Consider the following 18,995-nt stretch of genomic DNA (forward strand, 5'->3'; position numbering starts at 1 on the left):
CTGGAACATGGCCATACAGCCCGGAAAACATACAACAACCCAAGCTAGATGTTGTACTTTTTGCGGTGAAAGACACAGAATATTCACAGGCTGAATGAGGCATGGGCAAACTTGGGCCCTTCAGGTGTTTTAACTCTCACAATTCCTAACAGCTGGACAAAGTTTTCCCATGCCTGGGCTAAACAGATAACCTAAGTCCAGATAAATGTCTGAGTTCAATATTCAAGACATGGCAGAATCTGAAACTTGTGGCCAAATGAGCATTTTTGTGTAGGATTAGGATTAAAGAATTAAAAAACCAAACACAAACTGCCTAACATGAAGAAAGGTTGGCCATTTTAAATATACAGTAAAGTCTCACTTATCCAAGCCTCGCTTATCCAAGTTTCTGGATTATCCAAGCCATTTTTGTAGTCAATGTTTTCAATATATTATGATATTTTGGTGCTAAATTCGTAAATACAGTAATTACTACATAGCATTACTGCGTTTTGAACTACTTTTTCTGTCAAATGTGTTGTATAACATGATGTTTTGGTGCTTAATTTGTAAAATCATAACCTAATTTGATGTTTAATAGGCTTTTCCTTTATCCCTCCTTATTATCCAAGATATTCGCTTATCCAAGCTTCTGCCGGCCCGTTTAGCTTGGATAAGTGAGACTCTACTGTATAAGAAAACAATCTTTGGTGTAATGGTAGTCTGGACTCCTGGCATTAAAACTACCTGCTTTCCACAAATGGGCTTTTCTCTTTCTCGACTTAATAATGGTGTGCCAGGTAGTCGCTTCTATACTTTGGGACAGCAATTCTCCCTATTCCCCCAAAATGTTTCAGCTAGTAAGAGCTGCCCATTTGCTACTGGCATAGAAAGCTTTGGATGTGCTGCATTCATTGACGCATAAAAAACCAGGTTTGTTCTTGCAATAGTTATCTATGAGATTCACACTGAAATTGTATTTAGTGCTTTGTTGCGTTTAGGCCACATTACACCTTTACCTAACAGCTACGTAAACTAGGTTCATCTTCATATATATCTTCAAGATAGAGGTGATCTGAGCTATGATTGAGGAAAGCTAGACTATTTGGTTGACCTCCTCCAAAGGAGATGTAAGAGTTTACTAGGAGACTGTCTACTTCATCATTCAAACTTTGGAAACCACAGGAACATTTTCAAACTCTTTAAAGCATGGACACGTATCTTCTTAATTTGCAGCTTTAAGGAGCAGGTACCAGGCTCTATGACATGAAAAGCAGTATTGAGCATCATTTGCATTATGGGATGTAATTCACATTTTTACCTGCTTTATGCCAGACTTTAAAGACGAGAGTTTGCTGGGAATCCAAAAGTAGTTCATTGGAAAGCCTGTAAAGAATGATATAAAAGAAACCATAAACAGGATCACAAAACATTATTGCAATTGCAAGGACACGTTGAATGGGGAAAGTGGGAGGCCTTTTTTGTGCACACATTTTGAGAAACATTAGGATGTTTTCTTGAAAAGTACACTTCTTATCACTATTTTGTCCTGAAGTTGGACTGAAAATAAGGCCAAGCTGCTTTTTATCTCACACTGTCTTCCCCTTTTCTCTTTCTGCTCCCTTTCTTTTATTTTCTCTTATCGACTCTATTTTTATAGTAAGCTTTATCGCAAAATATCTGGGGTAGGGGCCTATCTTTTTGCTGTTAACTCTGTGTAAAGTGTCAGGCAAGAGAGCTATATTATCTTTTTTGTATTTTTTTTGAGGCAAGGAATCCTCAAAGGTGGTTTTTACAGTTCTTTCATCTGGAATAAACCCTACAATATCTAGTTTTTATGTAATTATTAAAGAAATACAAAATAGGGAGGACAAAGATGTTGGGGAAAGTGATGTGATGTGCGATTTGTGCATGTGACAAGAAGACACAGCTGGATTGTTTTCCTTCTCGACAGTTGCCTCTCTATTGCAAACTCCAGGTAGGGTGCATCTCTACACAATGTAGTTTGGCACCATTTTAAACACCACAGTCCAATGCTATGGAATTGCAGGAGTTGTAGTTTTACAAGGTCGTTAGCCTTCTCTGTCAAAGAGGGCTGGTGACTCTCCAAGCCACAACTTTATGAGTCTCCTTGTGAAGAGAAACCATTGATCATCCTCAGCTGCTGTAAGAAAATCGCAGACAGACAGACTACAAACAGAGGCACAACTATGTGGCCCAAATGATTCATTGGAACTTATGCCTCAAGTACCACCTTCCAGCAGTAAAGAACTGGTGGGATCACAAACCTGCAAAAGTATTGGAGAATGAGCACGCAAAGATACTGTGGGACTTCCGAATTCAGACTGACAAAGTTCTGGAACACAACACACCAGACATCACAGTTGTAGAAAAGAAAAAGGTTTGGATCATTGATGTCACGATCCCAGGTGACAGTCGAATTGATGAAAAACAACAGGAAAAACTCAGCCGCTCTCAGGACGTCAAGATTGAACTGCAAAGACTCTGGCAGAAACCAGTGCAGGTGGTCCCAGTGGTGATGGGCACATTGGGTGCCATGCCAAAAGATCTCAGCCAGCATTTGGAAACAATAGACATTGACAAAATCACGCTCTGCCAACTGCAAAAGGCCACCCGACTGGGATCTGCGTGCATCATCCGAAAATACATCACACAGTCCTAGACACTTGGGAAGTGTTCGACTTGTGATTTTGTGATATGAAATCCAGCATGTCTATCTTGTTTGCTGTGTCATACAATAAAATAATAATAATAATAATAATAATAATAATAATAATAATAATAATAATAATAATACGATTCCATAGCATTGGACCTTGGCAGTTAAATTGGTGTCCAACTGAATTAATCCTAAGTGGAAATATAACTGCAGAAGAAGGAAAAGCCGAGTGTAGATGTCTGGGTGTTGTCCTCTCTTTACTGAGCTTCCTTTTGCTTTAATTGGAACAATTCTTCTTTCCCCGTCATGGTTCTGTCACAGGAAAGCAATTAAGCCCATGACCATGCAGCCTTGTCCTTTACAAAGCCCTTGTTGCCTACCTGGTCTGCTGCTGGAAGCCCCAAACGGGGGACTCGGTGTTTTCAATGACATCTGTCACGATGGGGTTGTCGGCATCGGCAGCAACAAAGGACACATAGCTGCTGGGGGAAGTCACTCCACGCTCAGTGAGAGGGCTCCCTGCAAAGCATAAATCAATGAGGAATTATTGACCCATCACAATACAAAACCATCAATATTTATTCCTCACAGGATGGCAGTAAGACAATCAGGACTCTTCATAGAAGAGGGCCATCCAGTCCAATTCTATTCTGCCTTGCAAGACTTCACCATCAAAGTCCTCCTGATAGATGGCCATCCAGCTTCTGCTTAAAAACCTCCAGGGAAGGAGACTTCACCACTTTCTGAAGCAGCATATTCCACTGTCAAATAGCTCTTACTGTCCAGAAGTACTACACAGTACATTACTAAATGACAGTACTATGGTGGGCAACTGTGGGGTACTCAGGGACACATTAGTCTCTCCCAGAGGCCCCTGTAAAACAAAAAGTCCCCAGTGATTATGTACTATGGTTTCTACAGTATAGGGCAAAGAATAAATATCTTTCAATCTCTTCTTTCAGTTTTTGACAGTAAACAAATGGTACCAATATATGGTGGAGCAAATGGAATTTGAAATTATGAATGTGAAATTAAATGTTTTAAAAACTAATGAAAATAGAATGAGAGAAATGGAAGAAAGATGGACGAGGATAAAGAACTATATCATGAATCAATCCGGAGATCAAGCCATAAGAAATAAGATACAAATGTAGTGGAAACTGTGGAGCATGTCTTGTTGTACTGCTCTTTTTACCGAGACCTTCGTAAACATTTTATAAATCCAATTTTAGAAAGTTTACCAGGGAGATCAGGGTTTTATGTTGATTATCTTTTGGCAGACCAAGACCCCAAAATTACTGCCAAAGTTGCTAGCTTTTGTGCAGCAGCTATAGCTTGTCGGTGCAAGATGTTGCCAAGGTTTTAGTAGGTTTTAATATTTACTTCAGCATTTACCTTTGCCATTTTAGCATATAAATGTTTTATATCATTTTAACTACCACATTCAATACTGTGTTTTAACCTTGTTCTTCACTGTGTTTCTTAATATCTAATTGCATATGTTTCTATGCTATTCTGATGCTTGTACATTTTATGTTGCTGGTCATTGACCGTAATAAATAAATATATATATAAGATACAAATGTTATATAGTATATAGAATGGAAATGTATAAAGATAAAGATATAAAGATTGTCTCAAAAAGAAATGAATATGTAAATGAAAACAATCCTCGTGTTGGTGGTGGGAATTGTAAATGTTTTGTATGTGTATGGTATGTATTTTTGTGTTTTAAAAAATAAAAATTGGTTTAAAAAATCTCTTCTTTCGGTTTTTAAAATTGTTTAATATATTTTGAATCTTTAAAAATAATTTTATGTTTAGTCTGGTTTAATATATGCTGCCCTGAGTTCTTTAAACAGAGCATAAGACATAAATATTTCAATAAACAAATAGCTTTCCTTAAAATAACGGCTCCTGTTTTTCTTAGATGTTGACAACAAATGTTTGGTCTAGCTTGGTGTTTGAAGAAACACTTTGAAATGCAGCATTTGCTGAGGATTTCAGAAGCATCTAAAGAAGGACCATCGGAGTGGGTTCTTTGGATGCAAGAGCAAGAGCTTTGAAAATAGTTTTATGTGCTTTTTCAAAGCCAGACTGTTATCTCAAAAAACAGGAGAAGAAGTCTGTGAGAAAAGAGATTAGCTAATCAGTTAATTGGCTCGACCCAGTTTGTCTGCACAAAGTGGCTCTTGTGCCTCCGCAGAGAACAACAAGGTCACCCTTTGGGAAAGGGCCTCAATGCCGTTTTGGAGAATTAAACAATCTGGAACAGAAATCCCACAGCCAGGGTTGTTGTATGTCTTTCGGGCTGCGTGGCCATGTTCCAGAAGTATTCTCTCCTGACGTTTCGCCCACATCTATGGCAGGCATCCTCACACAGCCTCTGAAGATGCCTGCCATAGATGTGGGCGAAACGTCAGGAGAGAATACTTCTGGAACATGGCCACGCAGCCCGAAAGACATACAACAACCCTGTGATCCTGGCCATGAAAGCCTTCGACAACACAATCCCAGAGCCCTTTTCTGGGTAGGATGGGACTCAGGAGCACACAATGATACCTGAGTCAAGGATGGGGGAACAAAGACCATTTTGATGACATGGCATTTACATATGGTGAAAATCTTTATCTATCCATAAAAGTCAAAGTATGTATGTATGTATGTATGTACTAGGCTTGCTCAAATAATTCAATTTCCCCGTTTGTCGTTAGTAATTCGTTATTTTTGTAACTTGTGAAGCAATATTCGACCTAGATTGTCCAGTTGTGTGGATCCCACGGTTTCGAACCGCGATAGGCTCTTTTTCTAATGTCGTCGTTTTTTTTGTTAGGAAAACAAGCTTTTGCAAATCACCCAAACTTGTTTCAGTGCTCTGGGGCAACCTAGCGTGTTGTTTCCACCTTGTGGCCAATCAGAGAGTACGTTTAACTCAGGGGAGGGGCTTGTACGTCCTGAATGAAAAGAGCCAGCAGGGAGCCTCGTGGCTCATTTGCACCGGGAATCTGGAGTGGAGGGTGGGAGTGAGATTCCAGGCAGGCAGGCAGGCAGGCAGGCAAGATTGCATTGCTGCGTCACAGCTTCCTTGGCTGAGCTAAAGATTAGAAGACCGGGAGAAAAGGGTGGGTGGGTGAGGTGGGAAACTGTTGGGTGTTTGTGCAGGGTGTTTTTCCAAAGGGCCTGTGGGCTTTTTTCCCCACCAGCTTGGCGTTTGCCATTTGCCCAGCACTGCAGCCCTGCAACTTTTCTGCTGCGCCATATTGCCTGGTGCGGGGTGGGCTTTTTTCTTTCGGACAAAGAGGAGTTCAGCAGCTTTTTGGGCATTTGATTAGGAAACTTTTCTTTGCATAGGCATTAAAGTGAGTTGCAAATAGAAGAAATCAAATTTACCAATTTTCATTTTGCAAAGTCTGGCAAAACTCCCCATAATCCACCGAAAAACAACTTGGGGAAAAGGGAGGGTGTATTGTTTTTCCCTCTTTCCTTTCTCTGAGCTGCTCAATTTGGGCTCGCAGCAAATCTCTTTCCCCTATCAACCCTAGCAAAGTCTGGCCAAAGGTAGCAAGTCCCATCATCCTCCGCAATACAACTTGGTTTGGGCAAAAGGGAGGGTGTATTTCTTTTTCCCTCTTTCCTTTCTCTGAGCTGCTCATAGGGCTGGCAGCAGTGACTCTCTTTCTCCTATCAACCCTAGCAAAGTATGGCCAAAGGTTACAAGTCCCATCATCCTCCGCAAAACCACTTGGTTTGGGCAAAAGGGAGGGTGTATTTCTTTTTCCCTCTTTCCTTTCTCTGAGCTGCTCATAGGGCTGGCAGCAGTGACTCTCTTTCTCCTATCAACCCTAGCAAAGTATGGCCAAAGGTTACAAGTCCCATCATCCTCCGCAAAACCACTTGGTTTGGGCAAAAGGGAGGGTGTATTTCTTTTTCCCTCTTTCCTTTCTCTGAGCTGCTCATAGGGCTGGCAGCAGTGACTCTCTTTCCCCTATCAACCCTAGCAAAGTATGGCCAAAGGTTACAAGTCCCATCATCCTCCGCAAAACCACTTGGTTTGGGCAAAAGGGAGGGTGTATTTCTTTTTCCCTCTTTCCTTTCTCTGAGCTGCTCATAGGGCTGGCAGCAGTGACTCTCTTTCCCCTATCAACCCTAGCAAAGCCTGGCAAAAGGTAGCAAGTCCCATAATCCTCCGCAATACAACTTGGTTTGGGGAAAAGGGAGGGTGTATTTCACAGTGATGGTACCCCTATTGAACAGGAAATAACAATTCAAAAGCAGGAACAGATTTTTGCAATTGTTAAATAAAGTTTTTTAATATAAACTATGAAATTGCGCAATAAATTTTAGGAAAGGGCAAACGCTCTGCAATTTAGCGAGCAAGCAGGGTGGATTGTGTTCTCCCACTGTACCAAATTTGATCAGTATAGCTGAAAAAATGAGTGCAGGAGAGTCCCATAAAAGCCCCCCCCCCCGGGCTGTTTTGGGCTACTGCGCATGCGCGTCCGCCATTAACAAATTACTTTTGAAATTAACGAATTTTCAGGGTTGTTGTATGTCTTTCAGGCTGTGTGGCCATGTTCCAGAAGCATTCTCTCCTGACGTTTCGCCCACATCTATGGCAGGCATCCTCAGAGGATGCCTGCCATAGATGTGGGCGAAACGTCAGGAGAGAATGCTTCTGGAACATGGCCACACAGCCCAAAAGACATACAACAACCCTGTGATCCCGGCCATGAAAGCCTTCGACAACATAACGAATTTTCGTCAATTTTGAATTTTTTTGAGGGCAAAATTCGGAAATGACATCAGAAACGAAACGCTACCCCCCCTACTTTTGAAACGAGTTTAGAATCAATTTTTTCGTGGATCGCTCAAGCCTACCACAGGCTCTCCTATGTGGCTTGATGGATCTGGACTACACTTGGCACACACGCCCTTTGTTACTCAAAATAATGGTGTGGTTTACCTACAAAATCAACCTCATTTTGGGGAGCGGGTCCCAAATATAAAAAATGGCAGTATACAGATAGAAAGAATTAGCTACTGGCCTATAGGCATTTTATAAATTTCAGAAATATTAAAAATTAACTAGGTATTTTTAATTACAAAATTTGAGACAAGCACTGAAAGGGTTAATAGATGTAATGACTCAGCAAAAGCTATAGTTCAATATAAGCAGGTGTGTCTGTAGCATAGCAGGCCTCAGTCTGTGAGAGGACTCACTGTGTGAAGGCCTGGTGTGAGAAGCTTCAGTGTGAATGCTGCTGTGCGTAAAGCTACGGTGTGAAGCTCCTATGTAAGTTTGGTGTGAGAGAAGGCTCTGTGAGAGTGAAGCTGTTTATCTGCATGAGAAAGAAGCCCAGCGTGGAAGCAAAGACGGAAGTAAAAAGAACTTTATTTATGTTGTGGAAACCTTGCTTTTGTAAATAGTGCAACCATATTATTTTGCTACAAAGAAAAGCCTCCTAAGGAAGAGATAACATTGGTCTGTGTGTTTTTGCTATTTTTTATCACTTTTGGCTACTGGTGCTGGGTCACGCTGCTGCTTATAAGTTACCGTATATACTCGAGTACAAGCCGACCCGAATATAAGCTGAGGCACCTAATTTTACCACAAAAAACCTGGGAAAACATTGACACTGTGTAAGCTGAGGATGGTGAATTTCAGAAATAAAAATAGATATGAATAAAATTACATTGAGGCATCGGTAGGTTAAATGTTTTTGAATATTTACATAAAGCTCAAATTTAAGATAAGACTGTCCAACTCTGATCAAATCATTATTCTCATCTTCTTCAATGTAAATGTGCTTATGTATCCTTTTAATAATAATAGAGTAAAATATATGTAATAATAATAATAATAAATACACAAAAATAATAAATGTAATAATACCAATACTAACAGAGAAAAATAATAAATGTACCATATATTCTCAAGTATAAGCTGACCCAAATATAAGCCAACCAGGACCCTCACTCGAGTATAAGCCGAGGGGGGCTTTTTCAGTCTTAAAAGAAGGGCAGAAAAACTAGGCTTATACTTGAGTATATACAGTACTCTGCTATATGTTTATGGGGATGGTTTTGGTTAATAGGCTATTTGCTCAACAATAAATGCAGTGCTGAGATGCAACTATATCAGCAAAGTATACAGATAGAAAGAATTGATTACTGGTAAACCAAATGGCTGAACCATGAGGCCTACAACAACAGCCCCAAGGGCCACAGTGGGGACATTCAGCCCATAAAGAAGCGTGTGCTTGTGCCTTGCTGAGGCTGAGAGACTGTGACTTCCAAGCAAAGTCTGGATGAAAGAAGAAAAAAGAAAGAAGGGGTAAGGTATGAAGGAAGGGAAGGAAGGAAAGAAAAAGAAGGGAAGGGAAAATGTATGACGGAAAATAAAAGAAGGAAGGAAAGAAAGAAAGAAAGAAAAGAGAGAGGGATAAGGTATATTGGAGAAAGGAAAGAAGGAAGAAACACAATGAAAAGTTAAACCTAACCAACACGCTTGTTAAACATAACAATCTATTTTGTTTAGCATGTGAAATAAAAGAAAAGGTAATTGGCGGGATTCCTCATTAATTATTATGTAATGCAGAAACTCAAGTATTTCACTGACCTTTTAAGCTCAAGTGCATGGCTCTTTCCACAAGGATACTAACAGCAAATGTCTTCTCATGGTCCACAGTGGGAGAAAATGCTTCGGATGATTTCTCAGTAAGAATGTCTGCAGCTGCAGGATTTGGTTCCAGAGGGACCTGGACACTTTGCTCGGGTGCCTCTTTGATTTCTTCATCTTCGCTGCCGCTGCTGTGGCTTCCCTCTTCACCAGGCCCAAGCCCATGAGGGCGAGTGGAAGACAGCGCAATGTGAACCCGCACAGCAGCTCCCCACAGGTTTGAAGCATTGCGCCGGAACAAGGGGAAGACACCTGTAATAATGGGAGAAGCAAGGCTCAGAAAGCACAGGGCAACTTTCTGAGAAAAAGCTTTAGGTATGGGTCAACTTCAGACCTCCAGGTGTTTTGGATTTCAACTCCCACAATTCATAACAGTCTGTAGGGCCGAAGTTGGCCAATGCCTGGTATAAAAAGGTGAAGATTGTTTTCATCAGCTTTCTTATGCATTCAGTGGCTCCCTTGATATATGGTAAGAACACTTTTCCAGTTCATTGGGCTCTACAGGCCAATGGAGACGCCACCACACACTTCAGAAGAGCTGAAAGGCCAAGAACAAGCCACGAGAGGAAAGACAAAGATCCACCCAGAAGAAAGATATGCTTACCATACATCAAGGGAACCTGACTGCATAGGTAAGCTGATGAAGAAACACAACCTACAAACTATCCAGACCTATTAAGGAAATCCAACAAATGTTATGTTCAGCAAAGGACAAGAGGGATCCCCTCACATCTGAAAGAGTCTACCGTATACCATGCAGCTGTGGACAAGTCTACAGAGGGACCACCAAACGCAGCAGCAATGCCCAGACATAAAACAAGGAAAATCAAAGGCACTGCAGACTAACTCAACCAGAGAAGTCAGCCATAGCAGAACACTTGATGAACCGACCTGGGCACAACATATTATTTGAGAATATAGAAATGCTGAACTACTCTGACAACCGTCATGTCAGACTATACAAAGAAACAACTGATATCCACAAGAAGCACGTGGACAATTTCAATAAAAAGGAGGAAACCATGAAAATGAACAAAATCCGGCTACCAGTATTAAAAAACTTTAAAACCGGAACAGTAAATAAAGCACAACATTCAGAAGACGGGAATTCCAGACATGAAACAATCGGGGTCAGCGAATCCCCTCCTAACAAAGAATTCCCCCAGGCAGGAAGCAGCCAAGCTTTGAAGCTGCAAGGCTATTCAATGCTAATCAAGGTGGCCAATGGCAGCATTCACACTTGCCTCAAACAAACGGTTCTTTCTCCACCCTGGACATTATTCCACAGATATAGAAACCCCATTTTTGTAGTTTCCATGTTTGATGGGTCAAACATCAGAAGAGAATGCTTCTGGAACATGGCCATACAGCCTGGAAAACTCACAGCAGCCTAGTACTAAATCCATTACCCCACACTGGCTCCAAATATGCACTATACAGTATATCACTACACAGCCTAAGAGAATCATGGCCATTAAGAGATGATACAGTTGAGGAGGGGAGGATGCAAAAGAGTGGAGGGTGAAAATCTACCATTCAATTAGGCCCCAAGATAGCCCTTGACTGACTGCTTTTTAGGCATCTAAGGAACATTAAGGATGAAGCATGAGGATCTTGGATGAATGGAATTAATTATATATACGTTTTTAAGGTTTTTATAAGGTGTTTTAACCATGTTATTAATGGATCTGTATGTATTGTTTTGTTTTTATGACTGCATTCTTGGGCATTAAATTTTGCCAATTTTTGTAAGCCGCCCTGAGTCCCCTTGGGTGAGAAGGGCAGGATATAAATGATGTAAATAAATAAATAAACATACCACTAACTGTTCTCTTCCTTCTTGCGCTCCCATCAAGTGCTGAGAGATCCACAAAGGCCGACCCAATCAGGCGGTCAGTGTCCAGCGGTCTCTCCACATGGCTCTCGTTCCCATAGGCTCTCCACACCTGGAGCTCCAGCCTCTCCTCCCTGAAGTACCACCATAAAGCCTGGCTCGGTTGAAGGTCCATTTGCTGGCTTTTCTTGAAAGTCACTGTCACATGTTTCTGGTCTTCAGTACACTTTGGCCTCCTCAGCGACGTCCACGTGGCTTCTTGGTCGTACAGCTTGTAGCGAAGGTAGCAGTAGATGCTTCTATTCAAGTGTGTCTGTCCAGCTAGTAAGACACATTGCAATGGCAGCCACAGCCTCGGGATAGAAACCGTCACTGTGGCAGGGTTTGGAGCAGACTGGCATTCGTCCTCACTGTCTTCCTGGAGTTTCTCACTGGCAAATCCCTCCCAATTCCAGCCCAAAAGCGTTGCAGCATCCAGAACACGTTCTCGGTCCCCAGGATGAGCAAAGGTAATGGAGAGTTCCAGGCCTCCAACAATGGTTTCCAAGAAGTTTCTACTATCTGAAGGCACCATATCTTCTGGGAGATTGACTGGGTACCAGCCTCTAATACCTTTAGTAAGAATGGAGAGAAAAAGAGAGTTTTCTGATATTCACTGGATACATCTATATCAGCCACAGGCAAACTTTGGCCCTCCAGATGTTTTGGACTTCAACTCCCACAATTCCTAACAGCCAGTAGGCTGTTAGGAATTGTGAGAGTTGAAGACCAAAACACCTGGAGGTCCAAAGTTTGTCCATGCCTGATCTATATGATAAATCAAAGTTATTACACTGTGACAGAGATAACTGAATCTGTTACCTGATCTTCTGACCAACAGATCTTTGGTTGCCACCTTGACGGTTCCTAAAAGATAGTCTCGTAAAGGCGGAGCTTTTATTGCAGATGAAGCTGGCAGGTCAAAGCAAAAATGGCAGAAACATTAAAAACCAAAAGCAAGAATCTGAGACTAGAAATACTAGCATATCTTAACTTTATGCTTTCACTGCTTTAGGAGATGTATTCGCGTATTTTAAATTTGAAAAACCCTGTGGAGAGAGTGTTGCCACCTGGGGAACCCAAGAGGACTGGATTGGGATCCTAAGAAGATTAGGATTCAGGTCTGAGGTTCTTTGCCCCTTTATTCAATAAAAATAGGACTAGTATTTTATATCAGGTCTTTAAAATACTAAAATAAGTTATCTCTGCTGGCCCAATCACCCCAAACCTAAAAGAACATCATTCACTCATGGACCAATCATCAGCAGAATCAACTCCTTCTCCACGACTAACTAAAGGCTGGCAAAATATAAATTGAGAGTGGGGAGGGAGTCACAATCGTGACTAAAGGGTCACAACTTGACTAAGCAATTATTGTGGATACAGAACAGTTTTGGGTGAGTATATACAGGGGCCGGGCTGTGGTGCAGGCTGGTTAGCAGCCAGCTGCAATAAATCACTCTGACCATGAGGCCAGCCCTTGTCGGGGTGAGCACTCGACAATTAAAATAAAAAATAGCCCCTGCTCGTTGTTGACCTAAGCAACCTGAAAGATAGTTGCATCTATCAAGTAGGAAATTTAGGCACCACTTATATGTGGGGAGACTAATTTGCGACACCATAAAAATCATCCAGCCGCTGTTGGAAGCTGGAAAAGGTTTAAACTGCCTCTGTGTCTGTCTCTGTTCTATATTTATATGGCATTGAATGTTTGCCTTATATGTGTACAATGTGATCCGCCCTGAGTCCCCTTGGGGGTGAGAAGGGCGGAATATAAATACTGTAAATAAAATAAATAAATATATATATAATAATAAACTTTGGGGTTGTTGTGTGTTTTCCGGGCTGTATGGCCATGTTCCAGAAGTATTCTCTCCTGACATTTCGCCCACATCTATGGCAGGTATCCAGCCTCTGAGGATGCCTGCCATAGATGTGGGCGAAACGTCAGGAGAGAGTACTTCTGGAACATGGCCATACAGCCCGGAAAACATACAACAACCCTGTGATTCCAGCCATGAAAGCCTTCAACAACACAATAATAAACTTTTATTTATACCCCACCACCATCTCCCCGAAGGGACTCGGAGCAGTTCACAAAAAGCACACTATAGTTGCACAATAAAGCAGTATACGTTTACATACATTAAAACGACATACATTTATATAAAACAGCATACTAATATAGACTCTACCAATATAAATTCCAACAGACCCAGCAAAGCTGCAGATAAAATCAAGCTGTGTACTGTCTCACCCCATAAAGTGCTAACATAAATCAGTCACTAGGTCTAGACATGAAAAAGGAGGACATTCTGTGATTACTTTGTAGAGTCTTCTCTGGATTTTTCTAAGCAGCAGCTGGGTGGCCCTTATGGCTCCAAGGTTGAGGAAGGGTTAAAGGATAGTTTAATGTCAAATATTGCATCCACAAGATTTGTTTCTTAATCCAAACCCCACCCTCCTGACTATACAGAACCAACGGCAGCCTTCCAGATGCTCCTGTACCCCAACTCCCACCAGCTCATCAGGATGTCTAATGAGGAATAAAGGAGATGTAGTCCAGCATCTGGAGGGCCACGTAAAATGACAAGGAGGACCTGATTCAGCCCACAGGCCTTGAGTTTGACACATGTGATATAAAAAGTGGGTGGGAGAAAGCAGTTTCAGGGGAAATGGCCTCACTATGGGATGGCTTTATGAGATCAGAACCAGGTGGGTGCAAATCGCCCTGATTACAGCTGGAGTAGACCTTGTTCTCAGAAACATTTCTCACATAGTTGGGCTTTTCTGCCTTTCCCCCTCGTCATTCATCTCAGTGTGACAGTGATTGTTTTATTTGACTGGAACAACCTGGACTGACTCCTACTTATGTTTCCTACCTGAATTCAGGTTCTGGTGGAAGACAGAGAACACGATTTCTGAATGCTGCAGGAGTTCTCCAAGGCAGCAGGCTTCTCCGCTGCTTCTCTGGACCACAAGATTGCAAGGGAACTCCACGTGGTGCTCAAACTCAGGGCAAAAAGTGCGAGCCACGGGTCGCGTGTTGCGCCGCTCCGTCTCCGGGAGGAAGGGGATGTGGACTGAGATGTAGGCATTGACACCGACCTCAGCGCTGTATTGCAGCAAAGGGTTCTTTTCGGCCAAAGCTCTTAGCGGAGAGAAGAAAACATGCCAGCAGCACATATAAGCAGCAGTTACAAACAAATGTTGCCTAGCATATGCATTTGTGTTGGGTTTATGTCATCAAATTGAATAGGAAATAGGGAAAGAAAATGTTATAAATTGGCTCACAACATCTATCCAGTAATTTCAGCAATTCTTATTCTGAGTTTACTAAGACGCTTTTTCATCACTGCTGTCTCAAAAGTTTTTTTCTTCTGTGTCAGGAGCAACTTGAGAAACTGCAAGTCGCTTCTGGTGTGAGAGAACTGGCTGTCTGCAAGGATGTTGCCCATGGGGATGCCCAGATGTTTTATTATCCTGTGGGAGGCTTCTCTCTTGTCTAATTAAGTAGCTAAACTTTCATAAAGTAAAATATAAACACAAAAAAACCTGGAGTGATTGAACTGATCCAGGCATGACTGAGTAGTGAGACTTTCTGTGAATACCATGGACTAAGCTGTGACTTTGCTATAGCCCACAGATGGGGAAGGAGTGGCTCATGGGCTGTTTTGTAACGGCTACAAACCTACCTCCTTTTAAAGAAACACATTCCTGGATTTTGTCCATCTTGGACAGTTTTAGGCTTTGGAAAATCTTTATTTTCTCCTTTTTGTCTATAACAACCTGGAAATTGTCCTTCCAACCAATTCTTGTTGAAAAACTGTCTTTCCTGTGATTCAAACCTGTCCTCCAAACTCCTTAGGGGTTTTGGGAAGCATTTGGGTAGATAATTTTTCTTCTGTTAATCTTTATTTTGGGAGCCAAAAGGGTAGCAAAGAGATGTGCTTCTTCAAGGCCCTTTGAAGCCCACTGAGGCCATCTTTCCTCCAAGAGCTACACAACCCTGCTGGAGCCTAACTGCACTGTATACCCTCTTGCATAACAAACCTATTTGCACCAAGAAGGAAAAAAAAATCTCCTACTGGTCATTTGCTGGTCACTAGATGGTGACAAACAAACAAAAAAATTCTTGGTTCCTTCTTACCTAGCTGCTGCCTGCAAACCAGCTGCAGAGTGGATTTGCACAGAAATAGAAACAGTTTGAGCTGCAAGGATGCCTTTCGATATTTTCAGGGAACGTCTGTACCTGATGCTTACATCAAGAAAACCTGGAGAAAGGCACGGATGGGATGGAGAAAAAGAAACACACATTTGCCTTTCTGTTCAGTCAATTCTGAGGCTTGAACAAAATTGTCCCATGCAAATAAGAAACGTCCACCAATGTCTTCTACTACCTGAGGACCGGGGATGGTGTTCCCCCAAGGTATCAGTTCTCGGGATCAAGGGCAGACTGAAGGTCTGGATGCCGACCGCGTCCCGGTGCTGCAAAGTCACGAGGGCACAGAGGCGTGACAATGGCAGGGTCCCTCTGGCAACCATCTGGTCTCGGACATTAGGGTAGTAATACCTGTGCAAAAGATGGGGCCAAAGTGTCAGTGGGAAAGGAACTGCCCATATATCTTTTTGCTGTGTTGGGAAAAAATCTTCTTAACGCAAAGAACTCAGTACACCAGGGTAACTGTAGGAATATACTGTAAGAGATAAATTGAACTTTGGGTATTTTCAAACACCCTTGTGTAGAAATTTACTTTATACAGTAGAGTCTCACTTATCCAACATAAAAGGGCTGGCAGAACGTTGGATAAGTGAATATGTTGGATAATAAGGAGAGATTAAGAAGAAGCCTATTAAACATCAAATTAGGTTATAATTTTACAAATTAAGCCTCAAAACATCATGTTATACAACAAATTTGGCAGAAAAAGTAGTTCAATATGCAGTAATGCTACATAGTAATTACTGTATTTATGAATTTAGCACCAAAATATCACAATGTATTGAAAACATTGACTACAAAAATGCGTTGGATAATCCAGAACGCTGGATAAGCGAGTGTTGGATAAGTGAGACTCTACTGTATATATATTTGGTTATGCAAGTAAATTAAAACATTGTCACAGTCATCATTACCAAAAAAAATCCCATATATTCTCATACCATTCTAATGATTCCTGTTTTCCTATCCTTTACATTTCTATACTTATCTGTTATTTATATATATCCAATTTTTCCCATTCCCCCTTCCTCCTATCCTCTGGAAACAGTTGTACCTCTGCTCTTTATATTATTTTATTTGTTCAATCAAGAAGATTGTCTGATTCCATTCCTTATATTTTCCTTTCCCTTTTATTTTTATTTATTTATTTATTTACAACATTTCTACCCCGCCCTTCTCACCCGAGAGGACTCAGGGCAGCTTACAACAACTGGCAAAATTCAATGCCAAACAGATCAATAAAAACAACAACACATTTAAAATCATGAACAATAATCCATAAAATACATTAGTCAAGCTTAAAACATATAATTACTTAATACAATTCTTCCAAGGAACCATTGCACATAAACCTAAGTTCAGACTATTATTCTGGCTATAGCCCTTTCCATTTCAACTCCCAGTTCTCCTTAGGATCGTATATTTCAGTGATGTAGAATCTGATAAATATTCATGCTATTTTAAAGTTCCCATTTCCTTTGCCAGTGAATGATAGCTGCTTTTTTTTGCCTGAAAAGCCCATATTTAGAGAGCAGGAAATGGGAAGGACAGAGATGATGCTCATAAAGATCATGAGATGATGCTAGTTGGTATAGATAAGGTAAACTATGAAACCATTATTCTAACATATTGTTGAAGGCTTTCATGGCTGAAATCACTGGGTTGCTGTGAGTTTTTCAGTCTGTATGGCCAATACAGCCCGAAAAACTCACAGCAACCTATTGTTCTAGTGTTGGCCATTGTCAACAAGATAGGCTTGCACCCACATGCATGTGCACTGTTTATCATCCCCTTTTGCTTTTCTGTAGGCTTAAATAAACCTTGCTCTTGGCCCAAGAAACATCTGGTCATTTCTTGCCCATCCTTGAAGCTTTCAAAGCTGTTCATTCTGGCCTGAGGGTGACAGTACTACCCTGTTTCCCCGAAAATAAGACATCCCCAAAAAATAAGACCTAGCAGAGGTTTTGCTGAATTGTTAAATATAAGGCCTCCTCCGAAAGTAAGACCTAGCAAAGTTTTTGTTTGGAAGCATGCCCGGTGCTCGCCAAACAAAACACCGGAGCATGCAGGATTGGTAAATGTACATACCAATTGTACATGGAAATAATGGTAGTAACAAGAAATTCTTGACAGAAGTCACAGTTTGTCTGGTTTGGTTATTTTAGTTTGTAATGACAACTGCTGTACAGTATATAATAAATGTTCATTTTTTTGTTCAACAATAAATGTGAATTCTTCTTCATGGAAAAATAAGACATCCCCTGAAAATAAGACCTAGCACATCTTTGGGAGCAAAAAATAATATAAGACACTGTCTTATTTTCGGGGAAACACGGTATATATAACCTGTCAAGATTGGAGACAGGAGATTGGCGGCAGCTTCCAGATTGTGGAGACTCTCTTATGAAGCAGTTTTGCTGAGAAAGCTCTGTGATAAATTCAGAAATGACATGAAGGCACAGACCAGCACCAGCAATAATAACAGCAGCTGCATACAGTACCTGCACCAGACTTCAAACTGAATTCCTCCTCCTCCTGCTAAGCCCTGAGCAGAGAAAGCTCTGAGCAGAAGCCGCTGGACAGGGATGTCAACAGGGACCAACAAGGAGTGATGACGCTCCTCGCTGAAAGTGGGGTCCGGGATGCACAAGGTAGTGGCTGAACGGAAAGGTTTTATTCCAAAACCTGTATCAGAAAAAAAAGTCAAGTGATAAATGGCTTTGTTTCAGGAGCAAAACAACTTGCACAAAACATGCTATCAAATGCAGTTGCTTGGCCTTTCATATTATTTCCTGAACAAAGCTTAACATTTCTGTGGCAGAAATATCTCTTAGTAAGCTGCCTTGAACCATCAAGACCATTGATTTTGTTATTCTTCAACAAAAAAACCCCATAACATTCTGATACATGTCGGTCTTGAATTCTGACAGCTGATTTAGTTAATAAACCGGAATTATTGCTATTCTTGATTAAAGTGTTACTTAAATTTCATTTCTGAGGTTCAATAACACACTTTTTTTCATCAGTGAAGATGCTGGAAAGAGCATTCAAGAATATATGATTGGCAAACTGTACAGGTTGAGTAAAGGTAAATGTTTCCCCTGACGTTAAGTCCAGTCATGTCTGACTCTGGGGGTTGGTGCTCATCTCCATTTCTAAGCCGAAGAGCCGGCGTTGTCCGTAGACACCTCCAAAGTAATGTGGCTGGCATGACTGCATGGATACTGGGCCTTCCCGCCGGAGCGGTACTTATTGATCTACTTACATTTGCATGTTTTTGAACTGCTAGGTTGGCAGAAGCTGGAGCTAACAGTGGGCGCTCACTCCGCTCCCCGGATTTGAACCTGGGACCTTTGGGTCTGCAAGTTCAGCAGCTCAGCGCTTTAACACACTGAGCCACCAGAGGCTCCCAGGTTGAATAACCTTTATATAAAACGTTTCAAAAGAAATGCGTTTTAGATTTTTTTTAAAAAAAAATTGGACTACCTGTATAAGCACATATAAACATCTTGGAGATTCATTCATGTTTCAAATATACACATAGCCTGAAGGTAATTTTATA

General features: G+C 41.3%; 1 protein-coding gene across 1 annotated transcript in view; it reads right to left on the bottom strand.

Moving 5' to 3' along the window:
• Window positions 1-18,995, bottom strand: part of c2cd3 (C2 domain containing 3 centriole elongation regulator) — an 80,529-nt gene that overhangs the window by 24,260 nt on the left and 37,274 nt on the right. The window contains exons 18-26 of the mRNA XM_062974452.1: window positions 17,935-18,118; window positions 15,612-15,784; window positions 15,362-15,485; window positions 14,094-14,362; window positions 12,034-12,123; window positions 11,158-11,784; window positions 9,279-9,590; window positions 3,040-3,178; window positions 1,301-1,365 (exon numbers count right to left, since the gene is read on the bottom strand). Coding sequence (XP_062830522.1) covers window positions 1,301-1,365; window positions 3,040-3,178; window positions 9,279-9,590; window positions 11,158-11,784; window positions 12,034-12,123; window positions 14,094-14,362; window positions 15,362-15,485; window positions 15,612-15,784; window positions 17,935-18,118 — 1,983 coding nt within the window. The remainder of the gene's footprint in view (window positions 1-1,300; window positions 1,366-3,039; window positions 3,179-9,278; window positions 9,591-11,157; window positions 11,785-12,033; window positions 12,124-14,093; window positions 14,363-15,361; window positions 15,486-15,611; window positions 15,785-17,934; window positions 18,119-18,995) is intronic.

The sequence above is a fragment of the Anolis carolinensis genome, chromosome 3, assembly GCF_035594765.1.
Source record: "Anolis carolinensis isolate JA03-04 chromosome 3, rAnoCar3.1.pri, whole genome shotgun sequence".
Taxonomy (NCBI): Eukaryota; Metazoa; Chordata; class Lepidosauria; order Squamata; family Dactyloidae; genus Anolis; species Anolis carolinensis.